This window comes from Curcuma longa, chromosome 3 (genome assembly GCF_044706935.1).
Source record: "Curcuma longa cultivar G26 ecotype Majalengka, Jawa Barat chromosome 3, ITB_CL_G26_1.1, whole genome shotgun sequence".
Taxonomy (NCBI): Eukaryota; Viridiplantae; Streptophyta; class Magnoliopsida; order Zingiberales; family Zingiberaceae; genus Curcuma; species Curcuma longa.
The window spans coordinates 6217290-6236648 of record NC_133863.1 but is presented as its reverse complement, the minus strand read 5'-3'; the positions used below and the strand labels follow the sequence as shown (position 1 = coordinate 6236648).

Here is a 19359-nt window from a genome sequence, read left to right as displayed (position 1 = left end):
AAGAAACTTCAATTATTATTGAAGACTAAAGATAAGAAAAATAATAACACTTGATGAAAACAAAGGAATTACATACAGAATTTAGAGTTGCAAAACAAAGGGAGGGGGCATGCAGCTAAAGGACAGTTTATACACATCCAAAACTCTGAATTAGATATAGTGTAGTTAAAGCTTGGTAATAAATATCCTTGTAGTTTTGCTACTACCAGAATGGCATCTCATGGACAAATAGAAATAACTTACTACAGTAGTTGAATTATTCCTCCCAATCTCTCTCCTAAAAAAGGCTTCCATCCCCCACTGTCAATCTGACAAGCTCACAAACTCTCCCATTTTGAGCTCTTCCTTGTGCACCAGGCCCCTCATTAAATTCCTTACAATGGCACCAGCCTCTAACAGCGCCATCATTCTGCAGCCCCTGCCTCATTCTGTGGTTGGTGCCTCAGGGATAAGGCTAAGTTATATAATACTGCTCTTCTCTCTCTCTCTCTCTTTCTCTTGCAATTCTTGAGGTTTAATATGTTGTGGATTTGGTAGGAGGAAGAGGAGGAGGAGGAGGAGCAGGAGGAGGAAGAAGAAGAAGGGGAGAGAAGTCAAGACAAGTGCTGTGGGGGATCAGATTCAAGGAGTTGGCTACTAATTAGCAAGAGATGGGCCATCACTCGTGCTGCAACAAACAAAAGGTGAGGAGGGGCCTCTGGTCTCCTGAGGAAGATGAGAAGCTCATCAAGTATATTTCCACCTATGGCCATGGCTGCTGGAGCTCAGTCCCAAAACTTGCAGGTTATACATCAACTATATTAACTAGCTCTTATTCTAAGGATATACATGAATCATAATCAACGTAGAAAATTATTGCGATTATATATAGAAATGAAGTTCTTAATTATATATAAAGGAGCTAGAGATCTTTGCAATCTCTGCCGAGCTATGCATTTCAATGCAACAAATTAGTAAACAATTAATTCAGTTCACTTGGTCATACAGTTATTGTTTCTAAAAGCCAAACAAAAAAATTATAGGTTTCTGTGGAAGCATAAAGCATATATAATTATATTTGCTTAGTTCCTATATGATAGATTCTTTTTTTAATGAATGTTAATTTTCTTATAGTTTAATTTGTTATGGACCAGGCATTAATTAACTTAATTAAAAAGATAATAATGGAAACTGATTAAAACTTGGTTTCTTTTTGTCTGAATTGGTAAATCTATATTGGCACAGGGTTACAAAGATGTGGAAAGAGTTGCAGGCTTAGATGGATCAATTATCTCAGGCCTGACCTCAAAAGAGGGAGCTTCACTCCTCAAGAAGAATCTCTCATCATCGAACTCCACAGAATGTTAGGTAACAGGTAATTAATTCAAACTTCATATGAGTGTCTACATATTTTCTTTACTAAGATTAATTCTTAAAGAATTTTATAGGATAATTTGATTAAGTTGTACTCATCATAATTTAATTAACATTTTGCAGATGGTCACAGATAGCCAAGCAACTCCCAGGAAGAACAGACAATGAGGTGAAGAACTTTTGGAACTCCACCATCAAGAAGAAGCTCATCTCTCATGCCATGGACAACCTCAACCCCATGCCAATGCCTTCAGGTGACGAACACTTCCTCTTAAACCCACTGCCCTCATTCCCAGTTCCAAACGAGCAGCTCTTATGCGGCAACCCAGAGCAGCACTACCTGCACCTCAACGCGATCAACATGTCAATCCTGCCTACTTATGAAAGCAGCAGCTCCACCAACTTCGCCGGCATCGGCTGCTGCCCGAGCCCGGCCGGTTACATCATCGACTCAACCCTAATTGCACCGTCTCCCCAACAAGCATCAAGTTCGACAGTAATATCCATGAACAACTTTTACAATCCCCTGGCGTTGGCATATATTCATGACGACGCCATTCCTCTGTTGCACGCAAACAGTAGTAGCAGTGCTGCTGCAGGCTTCTTGGTGAATAATTTCGACCCGAATAATAGTTCCTTGGATCAGACACAGGTAGAATCAATTACTGTGGATGGTCAGCAGATGGATGAATTAATTGGTGGCAGAGCTCCTGCGTACAAGGATGTGGTGATCTCCTCCACTTCACTAGAAGAAACAGCAGCAGTAATAGCTACTGACAGTAACAATGATGTCCTCGCTAAGGTTTCTGGCGTGCAGCAGTCACTTTGGATTCAGTAATACATATACTGTCAACGTAAACAAATAAATCTCAGTGCATGATATAATTAAGTGTATCTCTGTATTCCATGTTTTATCATTTGATGGAGCAATCAATTAATATATTCTCCTATGTATATTGATAGAGTCCTGAACCAGTACAAGGAATAGTCCAAAGCAATCAAAGGAATAAAACCATAACGTGACGCAGGGCAACACCTCCAACAAAAACTTACTACCAGTACAATCACTCACGCACTGCTAAATGCCAAATTGTGAACTTTCCTCCAGTTCATAAAGAGTCACATTTGCTTAGGGCAGCCAGCTCTGTGTGGTCAAACGAGAAGAAAAAAAATGTGGGCATTTTGTGATCAACAATTAGTGGAACTACTAATGTTTGTCGAGTGGAAAAACAGAATCTGTAGATTTGATTTAGAAGGAGAATGATATTTTGCAAGAGAGATACGCAATTAAGTAGAAGACTTGGCCTTGCTTTTGCTTTCACTGGGCATTCCGATCCTTTAATAATTAATAGGGTTATATTTAATTATGATATTGCAAAAGAGATACGTTATATAATTTTTTAATGCGTACTCCTTTAAGATGATGTATAAAGAATTTTTAAGATCATCTTCATATGAACCCCTTCTTGATTTCCTTTTTAGTAGTTTTTCTGTCGACGATTTTACTCGATATCATTGTAGTCCTAAAGAATAAAAACCACTAATTCGATTAAAAATCACGATAAAGGAAAATGTTAACTAAAACAAAATTCATAAATAATTATAAAATTAAGTGGTATAACCATTTGGAGCCAAAAACGAAATCTAATTTATATTCATGCTCAAATATATATATCTGATACCTTTTAGATACTTTAGAGCTCCTTTATCACGGTCAGAATAATCTAAGTAAAGATTCTTTTTACTTGAATCTGATATCCATGCCCTAAGAACTATAGTACATACGATCCCTCGCATGTTTTGTATTGAACATGCGAGATTAGATAGTTTATGTTGATACACACCTAAGAAAATAAAAGTTCGACTAATACAAACCAATTTGAATTGAATGAAATAAGTGCCTTTAGGAGGTATAAAGTACATATGATCCCTTAACTACCACTAGCATACTCAATTGAATATTAAGAGAACACTATCATAAGGATGCCATAACAAATAAGTATTTAGGCTGTACACAACTATTTTATTCAACCAATCCAAATACTGGGTCAATAATTTAAGTTAGAAAGGGATTTCATCCTAAAGATTTCATTCGATCCATCTTAGACTATAGTGTTTACTGTTAGTACACTGGTAATGTCTGTTCCAATGGACCATGAAAATCAATCCTTCATCAGAATTAGGAATCAGTGATCTATAACTGGAAACCTGAAGCAATAAATAGCAACATCTTCTGACAGATTTAAGGCTACTCGATGTGCACTACTCTGCCGCCTCTCACGGTGGCCTTCGAGTACTGAAACAAAAAATCGATTAAAACATTACAAATCGATCACATACAAGCAATGATAAAAAGTTACCAGTCACAAGAACGGCATTGTTTTCTTGTACAATCGATTAAAGAACAACAGGAAAACCAAAAATAAACATTACATTCAAGTAGCTCGGTAATAAGGAATCGCAGTCACATTTTTCCATCAGGGTACAGGAAAATTCATAGAGAACAAGTAGGCATACACAAATCCAACAAAGGTGGAAACTTGCAATTGACGGAGAACGATAATGGATCGCCATCATCGGCCAGAGGGAGATTTAAGAGAATGGATTTGATGCTTAAAAACAAATCAAATTAGCATACAAGGAACAAAAAATGGGGAGAATAGACAAAAAAAACAGAGGAATGATCAAATGCAAACTCAATCTATCCAAAGAAACTGATTTCACCGGAAAAGAATTTAGAGGATGAGCTATGAAAAAAAGGCGACTATTTCTGGCTATGAAAATAATATGGTTAGGGTTTCCGAACAGTATTTGAATCTATTATTCCTTCCGGTTCGTCGTGTCCAGCCGCTCTTGCACCTCGAGGTGGTCCTCCGATCGCGATGCAAGGGTTCTTTGATCCGTTTACTACGCAGATTCGGAGTTTCCAGATGTGTAGGCATCCACCGTCCCGTCGCTTCTCCTCCACCCTTAACAGGCAACGACGGAGGCGGCTAGATCCGATGACTGCAGGCCTCTGACCCGAAGAAGAAATTCTGGACCTCGCTTCCTTCACTCTCCGCGATTCATCGTCCGCGCCTCGGAATGCAGCGCGCCTCGTTAGAACAAAAGGCCAGTCAGAAGCACAACATCAATGGTAAGGAAGCCCTAGAACTATGTATTCGTTAGGCAGAAAATGTGCCGAATATTAGAGAGAGAAAAATCTACGTATCGTTAAGGAAGGAACTTCCCCGAAAAATGTTGAAGCCCAAAGATGGTTCAACCTAACAAAAAAAAAAGCATAATTTGAAAGAGCGCTTTCGATTTCTTTCATTTCAATCAATCAAGTGAAATCAAAACTCATCAAAATGGAATTTTGATTTTGATTGATCTTGATGCAACCAATGTAACACCGATTCAATCATTCAAAAAATCCATTTTAACAGCAAAGGAATAAGTTAAAGCATCGAAAGATTTAATGGTAGCAATAGAAATCAACAAAAGTGATTTAATCAATCAACGTAAAACAAATACGACATTGTGAATTTAGATCCAGATAAAGAATCCAGGAAGAAACAAAGATCCACAGTTGAGAAAGAAAATAACAATGTAATGGCCATTGGAGGCGGGGTTGCGAGGAACGAAAAGCGCAGATCCCGTACTATGAGGCCATAGCAGTAGATCTAGGGCGGAGAGGGCCGGGATTCCACAGAGAACCTGTGGGTTTTTCCAGAGCTACAGTTTGATCTGCTCTCCCCTTTGCCGACCACCCAGTACTCCAACAAAGACCACATCAGAAGATGAAACCCTAGAACGATGGAATCGAAGAAGGATCAACGATAGGAATCGATTAACCAGTTCTCGATGAGAAGAGACTGGAGACGACAGTCGAGCAGCGGCTAAACAATGAGCGAGGGTCACTATAAACCCTAGTTGTCATATTTATAGGGCTTTTATCAGATCAAGACCCATAAATGGGCCTCTCATATTGGCCCTTCTAAAGAAGTGAGCATTTTTCTGCTATTATTTATTTCTTGTTTTTCTCTTTTAAAATTTCAAGTTTCTCAATTTCTATATAAAATATTAAATATCTCTTTAGGTAAAAATAGTTTTATTTTTAAAAAATTGCTGACAAAAATAATATTGATTGTCCATTCGGGTTTTTTTTAACATTGCATGTTTATATATTTAAAAATGATATCCATGATAAATTATTGAGCAATCAAGTGCGTATCTATTGGGCCAATTGGCTAGTGTGGGTTAAGAGGTAGGCCCACTTGGGCGTGGGCTAAGTGAGAAGCCCGCTTGGGTGCAATGTGATATGAGTTGAAGAAGTCAGGTTGAATTGTCAACGGGAGACAAGTCAACTTGGTCGGTCATGTCAAAATTAGGTAGAGCGAGCTTGTCACGTGAAAAGTGTATAAAGTCAATTGAATCAATTAAGGAGGTCAAATCGGTCAAACAACATGTTGAATCGAGTGGATAGACTCAGCCATAGAAACAATGAGTATTATTGAGCGAATAGATCGATAAATCAATTGGATTTGGTGGGCATAGCAAGACAAAACAAGTCGTATGTTGGATAGGTTTATTTTTGGTTAGATACGTTAATTAGATTGGAACAGTGAATCACGAGCGTGACATGAAACGAAATGATTCCTTTCATGTACCTGAAACAGTGGAGGCAGGTACTATAGTTGTCGGTAAACACAAAGCAAAGAGATCGACATGAAACTTTAACTTCGTAATATACATCGTGGGCATCGGATTTATTGAAAGAAATTGAGAAGCAATTAATTAATGGCTGATCGATTGCTGCGTTGAGCTCTGTCCATGGCGTAAAGCAGTCATCAGCTTCTCTCTGGTCGTCTCCGCGTCGCCGGCCGACTTGACGACGAAGGTGTGCACCACTGTGTCGCCTCTCACGGTGGCCTTCGATTCCGCCACTTCGACCTCCGACCGGTTCAAGGCCTGGATGATGCTCCCTGCCGGGTGCGCTTCCAGCGCGCAGCCCACGCGGACGACGACCTCCTCGCCGGCCGCGCCCACGTCGACCTGGTGCTCCACGCACTTGGAAGCGCGGGCGGCCTCCATTTCCCCGACCCTTCGCTGCAGCTCGGTGATGTGGACGATGGCATCGCCGATCAACGACGCCTTGTCCATCTTCGAGATGTTGGGCACCACCGCCCGCAGCGCGTAGAACCGCTGGTTGAGCTTCTCGCGCCTCTGCCGCTCCGCCTCCACGTGGTTCAGTGGCTCTTCCCGCCCGTTCGCTGGCTTCCGCCCCCTCTTCTTCGGCCTTCGTTCCTCCTCCGCCGTCGGAATTGCAATGAGGTTGCCAGAGCTGTCCTGGTGGAACAGATCCAAATTCTCCGTCAGCGTCTCGTTTAAATCCCCGACGAAGATTTTTTCAGGACCCTTCATCGAAGCAAAATCGGCGGGGCTTGGGGTGGATGTGGAGCCCTCGTGTCCGGCGGTTAACAGAGTGTTAATCCTCTTTAACGCTTCGGGGTCCTCCGGGATTTCGTCGGTGGAGACCAATTCGAGCACGCCGGTCGTGAACGGAAGGAGCACGACGGTCCGGAACCCTGCGGACCGCGCGAGATATGCCCGAACGAAGTAGTCACAGCATCCGAACTCCGCCTCCCCGATCCAGAGGTGCTTCCCCGTGAGCATAGCCCTCCCCGGTGCTCCCTCGCCGCAGGGAAACGAGAAGTACCTGGAAGCCAGGAAGTACATCTCAGCGTCCGCCACGCGGTCTTCCTCGATAGCGCGGTTCTCCTCGCCTCCGCCGCCGTAGAGATCGCGGAGGCGCTCCAGCACCCGCTTCCTCTGTCGAGCAGCGTCCAGATGGAGGCACTGACCGCCACCGAGGTTGCGTAAGCAACCGTCTCCCCAGCGGAGGATGAGCTCGCCCTCCGGCGACCGGGTCGCCTGCCAGAAGACGGAGCAGACCCAAGGCGAGCCGCGGCCCTCAACGAGGTCCCGGATCTTGGCATGGAGCTCCACCACACCATCCTCGACTGCGATGTGGTAGGAGGATGACACGCGCCGGGGGTCGAGGAGGTACTCGAAAGCGCGGCTGCCGAGAACCGCCACAGCGGCCGCCCGATCCTCGTCGGACCAGCTCATCTTGGTCTCCAACTCGAACTATGAATGCGGTGTCAGAGCCTTGGAATCTCCCCAATTAGAGAAACGTGGATTTCGGCACGCAGAATAAGGTAGAAACAGAGTTCGCAGTCGAAATAAAAAGGGAACGATCGGACGTCACAATCGTTGATACAGTCAAAACCTCTTTTGGCAAAATGGCTCCGATGAGAGGGGAATTACAATTTTTTAAAAAATAAATCTGAAATTAAAATTTAAAATTTATATAATAAAATATTGTGGATACACTACCAGTTGCCTTAGAGCATCTGCAATGCGCTGTTAATCGGGCGTTAATAGTAGACGTGGAGGAGCGAAGGAAGGACGTGGAAGAGTGAGAGAGGAGTGAGAGAGGAGTGAGGTATTGAACGCGTTCAGAGTTCTGCAACGCGTTGAAAATAATAGAGGTGGGCCCGTGCTTTTTATTTTTATTTTTTTTTAATGTTAACGCGTTCGTAGAGACAGCATAGTGTGAGTGGTGGTCGATTGTATTTCACCATATGGTGTTTTATCGATGGGTATATGTGATAGCTCGACCACCAAGGGTGCAGATTGTGAGTGGTGGTCGACCACTGATCGACCACCACTCAACCACGTGTTAAGTGAACCCAATCAACCACTGATTAAAGGCGTTATAACGCCACGAGCGTTGCGGATGCTCTTAATAGGATTGCAAGTGGAAAGCAGTTGCTTTCGTGGCGTCGCCTCGTTGGATTTACGACCATGGAGCTTGCGCAGTCGCTGACATGGACCCCAAGTGGTAACCGCACTCGTGATTCACGCGGACCCCAGCAACGTGAATCAAAACAGTTAATAGAATTCAGGGTGAAGCCGTGGGTGTACGATTCGCGGCGTGCTCGTTAAGCTAAAGTGGGTTCATTTTTTGAACATGACATCTCTGATCATTCATCATTTTTTTATTATTTAGATATATTGTTTTATTAAATATATATTTCAAATATTTAATTCTTATTATTTTTTAAAAAATTCCCTAAATATAATAAACTCTCCGTCTCAATTTTTTATCATCACATTATAATAAAAAAGATATTATTTTATTATATTAGCTGCATGTTACACATGTTCACAATTTTCAATTCGTTAATGATATTAAATCTTTGGCGGCTATGTGTAAATTAACTGAATCTACTCTATTTTTATTCATCGATGCATGCACGTACGCACCAATTAGACCGCACCAATTCTCGGCACGCGATTCAATGAACCGAATTCGAATCGAGTCGACTTTTTTTTCACGTGTGCCAATTTATTTCCCATTGAATCTGAATATCGCCCATTCAAAAAATGTGAAGTCAAAATAGTGAATGGTTAGAAATAATCCTTTTAATTAAATTCGAATTCGTGTTTACTTTTTATATAAAAATACAATTTAATTATATTTAAATCAGCCGAACGACTTGACTGCGAGAAGAATCTAGAAATCGGTGAGGATCAAATCCGTTGACTTTTTCTTCGTTCACGCATCGAAATTCTTTCACGTGCCCTTTCGTTCTTGACTTGACAAAATCCTCCGCTGACTGAAGGAATAAACCTTATTGAATGGGCAAATCTGTATGATCATGCTTGTCGAATTCAGTAGGCATTTTTAGCAAACCTAAAAAATTGGGCCGGGCCAATCTAGATGTCTTTCATTATCAAGAGATTTGCTTCATCGGGTGATTTCACATATTCTGGAAGGAAATAAATAATAGGAGACTTTTAACATAACGCAAGGGACCTTTTTTATAAGAGAAATTATTTGATTGAGTTAACATATCATCAATGAGTTAGTTGAGATAGTGAGCTTCAAATAAATTAATCTTGCCTCTTTTCTTTTTTGTTCTTTTAATTTTTTGTGAGTAATTATTTGACATTGAATTATGGATAGCTAGCTGCTATCTAGGGGCATGTGATGATAAGATATAGGATATTTTTCTCGAATAATCAGAATTCAAAATTTATATGGTGTATATATATATATAATATAATATAATATAATATAATATATATAGGAATTTGATATCTTATTTGTTCTATAACATGTGACTTGTCTTAGATAAAATATTCAAGACATCTAGAAGGATTGCATATGTCCAAAAGGATTTCAAACATCCAAATCAATAATAATATTTATTATTTATCTTTGTTGATAGTTATTTAAATTTTTTTTTTAGGGATTAAATTATAATATTAAATAAATATTATTTAAAAAAAAATTAATTGTTTACGAGGTATACCGAATAAAAAATACATGATAATAATCTGATACACCATATGAATAACTAATTTTTTATTTTAATTTTTTTATATTTAATGCTATAATTGAATCTTAAACACTAAAGAGAAAATCATAAAAATTAATTAAAAATTATATTTTTCTATTTCGAATGTCTAAAATTTTTTATCATAAAAGAATTGTATATATATACACACACTTCAGTAAAGGTGGAATATGTCATTTCAATCAACCTCACACGATCATTTGTGAGAAGGTAAATCGAGAAGTTGCAGTTGATCACGACGAAAGAGAGAATTAATTCGACTTCATCGAAATTTGATCTTTATCCATTGTAATAATTTTACTCTATTGTAATCGACTTAATTATGACCTAGGGCTATATAAATACACACACGAAAGCTAGGAAATTGAAAGAAGAAAGAGTAGATGACACAAAAGTCTTCAAAATAATTGGCAAATAATTAAACAAATTGTGGCACTACACTATTCATTAGTCGTGGCGGAGTCGTGCAAGCACGGTGACCAACGACTTACGACACTGCAAATCTCAACAATTTTGTTTTATAAAAAAAATCGATATAAGTGAAAATGCCACTTCGGCAAATTTAATTAGCGGTCCCACCTGCAGGCACAATGATGAGACGGGGCCCCACTAGGTGCGTGAACGAGTGGGGTCTCTTCTTTCATGTCCCCGACGTGCTCGCCGTGATTGATGTCCCCCAAATTCCGCCCGAAGACGAAGACGAACCGGAACATGATGAAGGCGTGTCCGGCGTTTACGCTCACCGCCCCGTGACGTTAATGCCGAAGCGCCCTTCTGACCCTGCTTATCCCGATAAATTGTCGAGCTAAATATCGAAATAACTCGGAACAATATACTGCAGGTGAGCTCACCGGCAAGTGATTGCACTCCGAGCTGGAACACATAATTAAAAACAAAACAGAACAACAACCAAATCCACCTCGATTTCTGCAACAACTTACGACACGAAGCGTTCGTCAGTTCAGTTACCTATTTTAATTGCTCCGAGCGGAGGCAGAGCAAACGCCCAAGAACGGCCGCAGAATGAAGCACTCAATCTCCCCCGCACCTTTTTCGCTTGGATTGATGCTTTGATTGGGCGAAGTCGCAGTATCAGTCTCCTTACGCGGCTCTGACATCTCCTCTTCCCTCTTCGTCATTGCAATTCACACGATTGGCAAAGGTGAGTCACAAAGATGTTAAATTTCTTCATCCCGTCTCTTATGTCTGCAGAAATGGTGCTGAGACCTGTGTTTCTTCTTGCGGAAAGGGTTTCAGGTAGCAGCGGCCAAAATTTTCTTCATCCATGGAGGCCATTTATCCGTCTTCTTCCTTGAGTTATAGCCAGTTCGATGGGTCCACTTTTGATGAGCTCTCCATGGAGCAAAGCCTGCTCTTCTCAGATAGCCTCAAGGTGCCACTTTTTTTTTTTTTTGTCTCTTTGATAAAGCTGATTTCTTGGATTTGTTAATTCTAAATGTGTGATCTTGCTGAAGGTGTTGTTGTTTCCTTACTGTTTGAAGAAATGATGATATAGAATCAAATGTAATTTCTGAAAAACAAGTCTATTCAGTTTTTGATATGAGATGGAGTATAATTCTTTTTTTTTATCTTATTGTTTTGTTTTTTATCTTCAGGACTTGAAGAATTTGAAGGCACAATTGTACTCTGCTGCTGAGTATTTTGAGTTGTCATACATCACTGATGGCCACAAACAATTGTAGGTGCATTCCTTGATTAACTCATTAAACATTCTTTAATAACTTGTCTTCTTTCGTCTGAATCAAAATCTACAATGTTTGGCATTGGCAGTGTGGTCAACACCTTGAAAGACTATGCTATCAAGGCATTGATTAACACTGTAGACCATCTTGGATCAGTTTCATACAAGGTAAATGGGGTTCTGAATGAGAAGGTTGATGCTATTTCTGCAGCAGAATTTCGAGTTTCATGTATCGAACAGGTGTAGTTTGAATCTTCACTCCATGGTTTCATTAAGAAATTAAATTGTAGATCAGCATATTTCATAACAGTGTAATAGACTATTTAAGTGTCGTTTAAGGTGAACCAGATTGTAAAAGAAAGAGGCTACAATGAATTTGGATCTTTAACAAAACCTAATGTACTTCTCTATGTCGATCACAGAAAATTAGAACAACTCAAAAGCTTGTCGATCGCGAAGGACTAACTCAACAGGCTCTAGTAATCAAAACTCCTAGGTACCACAAACGATATGTTTTACCAGGCAAGTCTCCATTCCTTCTACGTTTGATGCAATAGTTTATACCTCCATACCTTTAGCTGACCACCCCAAATAGTTAAAACTTGCAACTTGTCATCAAAGTCATCCTTAGCGGCAAATCCATGCTTCTGATTTCTACATGTTTCTTCTTTGGTTTGATTGTGTTGTGTAGGAGGTCAAACCATGCCTGAATCTGGAAAATATGCAATGCCAAAGTATGAAATCCATAATACTGCCAAGAAGAACATTGGACCACCCACGTTTGAATCTGGTAAACTTTGATATGTTCCAATAAATATCAATCATTAATAGTTCATTCACAATCAATATTTCAATTGCTGATCAACATCATCTTTACCATCTCTACAGTCCACAATGCTGCCAAGAAGATTGAATCAACCAAGTCTCAATCTGGTAAAAGTTTGATGTGCTACAACAATTGTCAAGCATTAATAGTTCTTTCACTTTTAACTTCCCAACCGCTGATCAAACCAATCTTTGTCATCTCTACAGTTCAAAAACCAACAGTGGATAAAGCACCTTCACTTAGGTACGTACTTGTATCAAATTTTAATTTAACTCTAAATACATGAGCTTGTAGTCATACAAACTTGAGGTTCTTGTGAAATGCATTAACCAGGAAGATGCATACCATGTCGAAATCTCCTTCCATACGAGCACGTTCAGTATCTCCTCAGAAACTCCGTTCTCCTTCTCCTTCACAGCATTTCGGAAAATACTCAAGTCCTGGTACTAGTTCAGATTACATCCTTTGGATCAAATTTAGCTGACAGAAAATAGTCGAGACTTACAATATGTTTCTAATTCCAAATTCAGATAAAAGAGCACCATCACCAGTTCCAGTGTCTAATCCATTAGCAAGGTCTGGATCGCTTGCAATAAGACCAAAAACTCTCAACTCATCATTCAGCATGCAGCAGGTAGCAAAATGCTACTAATTTAGAACTTAATGATTTTTGCACGTACTTGAACTCGTCATAGTTTGTTTTGGAGGCTTAAAATGGGGACCCAATCATTTGCTGATAACCTGAAAAATTTTGTGAACTACTGTGGAAGTAATATTTTCCTACGTTATTCTCTGCTAAAAGTTTTTTGGTCTACTTGTTTACTCCAAAACTAATGTTCCAAGTCCCCAAAATCGCATTGAAGTGAAAATTTTCTTTGTTGTTGGTTCAAATTGCTTTGCAATATAATGTTTAAATTTTCTTTTTTTGCAGTATCCTTCACACACTAAGAAATCAGGATCAATGAAGCTGCATGCTGAAAGGAATGACCAAAAAGATAGCGAGCAGAATCCAAGCAAAGGCAAAAAATTACTAAAGTCCCTGCTCAGCAGACGTAAATCCAAGAAAGATGACACAGTTTATGATTATTTTGAGGAATATTGAATCAAATACTTGCATTTTTCTACCTCAAATTTTGTCTGTGAAACATACTTAAAACTACAAAGCGATATCATGTAAAGCAGTTGAAAAACAAAGCAAAATTGTGCTCGGAGTATCAGCACACTCCTTTTTCCTTTCTTTCTGGGTATAATGATGTTAAATTCTTGTAAATTAACTATAATCAATTTCAGATGGTGTTGTTTGATGCTACCAGATGAAAATGTGATTGTGAAATGTAAATTGTTCATCTATTTCCCTCAGTTTGAAGCCTTTCGACTGTTTTATTTGATGTGATGTGTGCATAGAATTTGCAGTGATTGGTTATTTAATGATTTTTCCAATAATAATAGATTTTCTTTGCATCGATTAACAAATGATATTAATTAATTCAGCTTAGGTTACGACACAATAAATAATTAACAAAATTAAAATATCCAGGATAAAATAATCAAATATTTGGAAAATGGCGCACAGAATGAAAAGCGCAACAGAAGGGCAAAGTCGTAGATAACTCCAAGGAATAGGACAAAGTCGTCACTTCAGTGCTGCGCACGTGAGAGCGTCTGAGAAACACGTGTCGAAGGTAATCATCATTCATCACACCTCGGCGGCCCACTCAGTCCCGTTAGTTTAAACCGTAATAATCCTCTCTGCTGACTCATCGAAGCTGCATTCAGGGTCCCCAGTTCCTGACCAATGAAAAACGGGTATATTAGTTCGATTAGTGAATGAAAGAATAGCAAAGCAGCTGCGTTGCACCATATAACGACCTCCGCACCTCGTCTTCCACAGTCGCGTTTGTTAGAGAGCAGAGTCGTCTTCAGCAACAACCTGAGTTCTCCTCTCCACGAAGCTTCTTGTGGTCGAGTGGAGGAGAGGAGGGAGTGACTGGAGAGAAGAGATCGGGCTTTTTCATCCGGATCGAGGAAGCAGCTCCCAAGATTGATTCTTTCTGTGGTATTTCTCCTCTCCAACACTCAATTTGAGCACGATTTCAACCACTTTTAGATCGATTTCTCTTCGTACAAGCCTTCTTTGATTCCCGATCTTTGCTCATTTTGGTTTCGCGTGACTTGATCGATGGAAATGTGCTTTCCTCGGTAGCTAGCGTTCAGCTTGAGTCGGATCGAGCTCTCGACAGAAAATGTCCTTATTGTTCTTTTTTGCATTGCTTTGACGTAACAGGTAGATCGCTCCATTTTCATAGATTTTATCCTTTCTTCAGTGAGTTTGTGATCCGCTCCGGAATTATCTTACAGTTAACAATCTGTATCTGCTATTTACGTTGATTGCACAATTTGAGTTTTTATTTTTTCGACCCATGTAATGCCGTGGATCTGCTCGTGTTATCCACTAGATGATTAAGGAAGTGAGGAACAGGAAATTTGTGCTCAAAGAAAGCACTGCAAATGTCAAAACTTGCTACAATACATTACTTTTCAGCTGGTTTCCATTAATTTCTTCCTTAGCAATCACAAGTCAAGATGGTCTTGATTTCTTTGTGATCTTTGATTGACGATTTCTTTGGCAAGAGCATCAATCTGGTTCTTTTCGCAGTTTGATCTCTTTTTGTTTTTATGTGATTCTTGTAGGGATAGTAATTACAAGTTGCTTTGTTCCTTCTACAAACTATCCAGTTGAAGCAAATCAGAAGGAAAAAAAAAAGGAGCCATAGTAGCAGATTGAAGCAAGAGCATGGAAGTAGTCACTGCCGTCCCTGCTTTCGCGGCCGAGCCAAGTAAGGTATCCTCTCTCTCTCTCTCTCGCTCGCTCGCTCGCTCGTTCGCTCGCTATCTCATTCTCTCACTCTCTCTCGAGCTAGGGGAAAAAGATCTCCCTTTTGTTTCTCCATCTAATTTTCTGATGGTCATATCGAGACCGTCGATCATGATCCCATGACCGATCCATAGCGATCGGCCGTTATCACGACGTGTAGATCGCATATTCCCTTCCTGAGCCTCGACCAAACTGAAAAGTGAGAGCGCGGCGCGCGATTCCTTTTGATAATCATCATGACAACACTCGTGCAATAAAGAACTCCGCTCATGTAGAACACACCCATTTTTGTACCTTCGTTCTAGACTAGGACTGTATTGTTTTTTCCTAATTATTTTTTGTTCAATGCGTTGTGTAAAAAGGTATTTGATTTGTTCCATAAAAGGAAATGATATGGTGAGTAAAGAAATTGCTTGTTTGCATCAACAGGTGAAGTATTATTACTCGAAGAGGAATGATTCATTCACGTCCAAGGAGCGGAAAGGTAAGTGGGCTTTAAGCAAGCAGCAGCTGCCCGACGCCAATTTTAGCCATGCATCCCTTTGCAATGGTACGATTCTTCTTCAGCAGCATTCTTCACAGTGACATCTTTTTATGCACTTGCAGTTCAAAATTTTTAAATCTTTTTCATGCAGGAACGGCGTTCCAGATAGGCGCCTTCTTCGAAATTGATCACGAAAAGCTTCCTCCCAAGTCCCCAATCCAGCTTAAAGCCATCCGAGTCGTAAAGGTTTCGGGATTTCGAGTCCCGTTTCGTGTACCACATTTGGTAGCATTGATTTACATATTATGTGCTTGGGACGCAGGTAAGCGAGGCGACGAGGTTGGAGGTCACGGTGAGCTTCCCGAGCACGCTCGCATTGCGCAACTACTTCGCGCTATCGCCGGAGACCGGCCGCGACCCAGAGCTGGATGAGAGGTTCGTCATGAGCTCCAACCAAGCGGGAAGGATACTTCGGCGGCTGGTGTCGACGTCGGAGGTTGAAGAGCAGAAGCACTTGGAGAGCTTCTGGTTGTCGTGTCCTAACCTCCACGAGCACTCTCCAGCGCCGGTGGTAACTAGCGAATCCGTAGCCCCGCAGGAAGAAGAAGGAGTCGGCGAGGGAGAGTCGGTCGTGGGACACTGCCTCTTGACCATGATCAAGCGCTCTGGCCTAGTCCAGTGGGGGATACGAAGGAAAGTCAAGTACATAGGAAGGCACCGCCAGGCGGAGATATCGGTGGATGATCGTGAAGAGGAAGTTGAGGAAGATGTACAAGAGGACGTTGAAGAGGAGCAGAGCGAGAAGAAAAGGAAGCGGGAGATTGCTGAAGATGAGAAGAATAAGAAGAAAAAGAAGAAAAAAGGAAAGAAAAATGAGAAAAAGTGGCCGGAGAAGCGACAGACAGGAGCCGTCAAGGGGAACACTGATAAGAAAAGGAGTGGGGAAGAGCGACAATACGGGAAGGGGACGAAGGACCGGTGGTCGACGGAGAGGTATGAAGCAGCGGAGCTGAAGCTGCTGGAGATTATGAAGACCAAGGGGGCGGCTCTAGGGAAGCCCATAATGCGGCAGACGCTGAGGGAGGAGGCGAGGAAGCACATCGGCGACACGGGACTCCTGGATCATCTCCTCAAACACATGGCAGGCAAGGTGGTGACGAACGGCGCCGAACGATTCCGGCGGCGGCACAACTCGGAGGGCGCCATGGAGTATTGGTTGGAACCGGCAGACCTGGTGGACGTCCGGAAGATGGCCGGTGTGTCTGACCCCTACTGGGTGCCACCGCCGGGGTGGAAGCCCGGTGACGCCATGTCGGATTGCCCCTGCGGCGGCGAATGCAAGTCAAAAACACAACTCAGAGAGGAAATAGCAACTCTCAAGAGGTTCGTTTTGGATTTCTACATTAATTATAAATCATGATTAGCTTTTCGCCTGATGCTTAATTATAACAACCCTCTGAATTGGTTCTTGTTCATTGATCATTAATTTGAACTGCTCGATGGCTATTAATTATTACAGGGAAATCAATCAGCTATGGTCACTGAAGAACGTGGATAATGTGAGTAATGAAGCCCTATCTCTAAAGCAATACATTTTTATAGGGATATGATCAATAATTACCAGATTTAACTTTTTCTCTGCTTTGTCTCACAATATTAATTAACTACTTGAGCTACCTAAGTGTAAATTGCATGTATTAATTTGTAATTCTGCAAGCTATTACTCAATACTAGAAATTAGTACTAATCTGCTCGTTGGATTCTCAGGAAAATTACAAGAGCTTGGTGGAGATGAATCACAAATACGAAAAAGAAATAAATAGTCTCACAAATTTTTTGCACCTCTTGAAGGTACGAATTGTTCTATGTATGATCTCCTTTCTTTAATTTCATTTGTTTTTTTATTGTTTTTTTTTTGACACATTCCGGCCAGGGGCGGCTGTTCTTCTTCTAGTTCTGATTGCTTGCTAATGCATACATTTAATTTATTTGCGCTCAGGAAGAGGTCCTCCAGCTGAGAGAGGAGAAAGAGAATAAGAAAGTGGCCATGGAGGCAATAAGAGTAAACAAGGGATTGCAGTGCGGTGGAGATCATGACAGCGGAACGTCGAAGCAAGAGGAGAATTTGAAGAACATGGAGATGATAGACCATGACGACGGGACAACGGAGGAGGAGAAAGTGAAGACCGCTAATTATTATTCCGGCATCACCATCAGCTCCACGAACGACACCGTCATCTCCAGCAGCAACAGGACAAGTACTAAAACCAAGAACAGCGCCGCCGCCACGAACAGTAAGAAGGTGGCGTCTCGCCGGAGTGGCTTCCGGATATGCAAGCCTCAGGGGACGTTCCTGTGGCCGGACATGTGGAGCAGCAACGTTGGCGGCGGCGGAGAGGCGCCTCCGTCGTCTTTGGTGATTCCGAACACAATCGTGCCCGCGTCAGCCGCCGCGGTGTCGACTATCGAAGAGCACGTGATGCTGATGGGCAGCGGCGTGCCGACTCCTCACTCGGCCTCGTCGGCCACCTCAGCGCCCAGGCTGCTGCTTCTGCCGTCGCCGACGTCCGCTGGTCGGCCAGCTATGACAGTACGCCCTTCTGAGATCATGCCGGTCCCCGCTCCGGCACCTCCTGCCACTCACTTCCACCACCTGCAGCAAGCAGGCGGCTCCTACGGCCTCTATCCTGCCTCCGTGGTGTACCACCACACGGTGGCTCGCGTACGTACTGATCTATCTGCCGCGTTATAATAATTAAAAGAAGAAAACAGAAAGAATGTTGTCGGGTGTCTCTGACACGATGTTACAGCAGGTGTGGGCGCAGACAACGTCGACGTCGCCAGCAGCGATGCTTGCAGGCGTGGAGGGGAACAAGAGAGCAGAGTTGGCAGCTGCCATGGCTTCGTGGGACGCAGTGCGCAGGGACAAGGGAGGAAGAAGCAGCGTAACCACTGATCTCGCCCTCGCCACGCCATCGACGGCCACCGCCACCAACCAATAAGCAACGTAACCTCGATAATTCTGATGCGGAGATGCACTACTACCCTACCATCACTTCTTTAGTAATAATTACGGCTATTAATTTGAAGAATATGCATACACACTTACAATTTCCTTTCATTTTCTTTAGGTTGTAAGCTTCTGCTTATGCCTCTGTCAGATGCAATCTGGCGCTGATTGATATTTGTGTATGAAGCTTGTGAGAGGCCATGGCAAGCAAAACTACTGACACTCCATATAATATGCATGCCATCTTTACGTTAGTAATGTGTTCGAGTTACTTTCGAAGTTGTCCACGGTTTAATATAAGAACAGGTAGTTAATATATGGGAAGGATGAAAGATGGTACAGCAAATAGTTAGTCCGAAAAAAGCAAAAAAGAACTGCAGTTAATTTGTTTAGGTAACTGGCTGGTAATGTTGCACTTGCAGAGAACGGGGGGCAGCAGTGGCATGCAACTAAGATTCAGTTATACACCAGTCGACAAATTCTACGGATTTCTCACAAGAAAACAAGTTCCATAATCCCTGTCTAATGCATCTTATCAGTGCGATCAGTTAATGGGAAAGCCTAATTTACATCTTATCGATGAGTAAATGTGAATCAAGTTGATCTTAAATTGGGCCGAGTACAACTCGAGTTAGAATTGGTTTAATCGTGTTAAACCCGACTCAAATCAACATTAATATTGAGGCCTTATCGAGTTCAAT

The 19359-nt window shown here is 41.7% G+C and overlaps 4 protein-coding genes and 1 long non-coding RNA gene across 5 annotated transcripts; 3 read left to right on the top strand and 2 right to left on the bottom strand.

The window, feature by feature from the left end:
• Positions 1-650: 650 nt before the first annotated feature.
• Positions 651-2191, top strand: LOC141823154 (uncharacterized). The gene is made up of 3 exons (XM_074710413.1): positions 651-783; positions 1225-1354; positions 1477-2191. The coding sequence occupies exons 1-3, from the start codon at positions 651-653 to the stop codon at positions 2189-2191; spliced, it is 978 nt and encodes a 325-aa protein (XP_074566514.1).
• Positions 2192-3425: 1234 nt separating this feature from the next.
• Positions 3426-5224, bottom strand: LOC141825373 (uncharacterized). Its single transcript, XR_012601504.1, has 2 exons — positions 4995-5224; positions 3426-3649 (listed from the first exon to the last, which is right to left on the bottom strand). It is a non-coding gene; the product is annotated as an uncharacterized LOC141825373 (long non-coding RNA).
• A 759-nt stretch (positions 5225-5983) lies between these two features.
• On the bottom strand, positions 5984-7511 carry LOC141825372 (transcription factor MTB2-like). The gene has a single exon (XM_074712755.1). It carries the CDS (start codon positions 7462-7464, stop codon positions 6130-6132), a length of 1335 nt encoding a protein of 444 aa, XP_074568856.1. The 5' UTR covers positions 7465-7511; the 3' UTR covers positions 5984-6129.
• Positions 7512-11026: 3515 nt separating this feature from the next.
• Positions 11027-13526, top strand: LOC141825446 (putative protein ABIL2). The gene is made up of 10 exons (XM_074712829.1): positions 11027-11154; positions 11378-11460; positions 11553-11703; positions 11886-11985; positions 12155-12253; positions 12352-12396; positions 12496-12532; positions 12623-12732; positions 12820-12923; positions 13221-13526. Exons 1-10 carry the CDS (start codon positions 11047-11049, stop codon positions 13389-13391), a joined length of 1008 nt encoding a protein of 335 aa, XP_074568930.1. The 5' UTR covers positions 11027-11046; the 3' UTR covers positions 13392-13526.
• A 2564-nt stretch (positions 13527-16090) lies between these two features.
• On the top strand, positions 16091-18650 carry LOC141823152 (protein AMEIOTIC 1-like). Its single transcript, XM_074710412.1, has 4 exons — positions 16091-17031; positions 17168-17219; positions 17648-18370; positions 18462-18650. The coding sequence occupies exons 1-4, from the start codon at positions 16091-16093 to the stop codon at positions 18648-18650; spliced, it is 1905 nt and encodes a 634-aa protein (XP_074566513.1).
• Positions 18651-19359: the final 709 nt, after the last annotated feature.

Excerpts from the sequence above, each read along its gene's own strand:
- LOC141823152 (XM_074710412.1), top strand. The coding sequence starts at position 16,091 with ATGAGCTCCAACCAAGCGGGAAGGATACTTCGGCGGCTGGTGTCGACG. Across the intron at positions 17,032-17,167 it reads GAAATAGCAACTCTCAAGAG|GGAAATCAATCAGCTATGGT; the intron begins GTTCGTTTTGGA and ends TAATTATTACAG. Across the intron at positions 17,220-17,647 it reads TGGATAATGTGAGTAATGAA|GAAGAGGTCCTCCAGCTGAG; the intron begins GCCCTATCTCTA and ends ATTTGCGCTCAG.
- LOC141825372 (XM_074712755.1), bottom strand. The coding sequence starts at position 7,464 with ATGAGCTGGTCCGACGAGGATCGGGCGGCCGCTGTGGCGGTTCTCGGC.
- LOC141823154 (XM_074710413.1), top strand. The coding sequence starts at position 651 with ATGGGCCATCACTCGTGCTGCAACAAACAAAAGGTGAGGAGGGGCCTC. Across the intron at positions 784-1,224 it reads CTCAGTCCCAAAACTTGCAG|GGTTACAAAGATGTGGAAAG; the intron begins GTTATACATCAA and ends ATATTGGCACAG. Across the intron at positions 1,355-1,476 it reads CACAGAATGTTAGGTAACAG|ATGGTCACAGATAGCCAAGC; the intron begins GTAATTAATTCA and ends AACATTTTGCAG.
- LOC141825446 (XM_074712829.1), top strand. The coding sequence starts at position 11,047 with ATGGAGGCCATTTATCCGTCTTCTTCCTTGAGTTATAGCCAGTTCGAT. Across the intron at positions 11,704-11,885 it reads GAGTTTCATGTATCGAACAG|AAAATTAGAACAACTCAAAA; the intron begins GTGTAGTTTGAA and ends TGTCGATCACAG. Across the intron at positions 12,533-12,622 it reads GATAAAGCACCTTCACTTAG|GAAGATGCATACCATGTCGA; the intron begins GTACGTACTTGT and ends TGCATTAACCAG.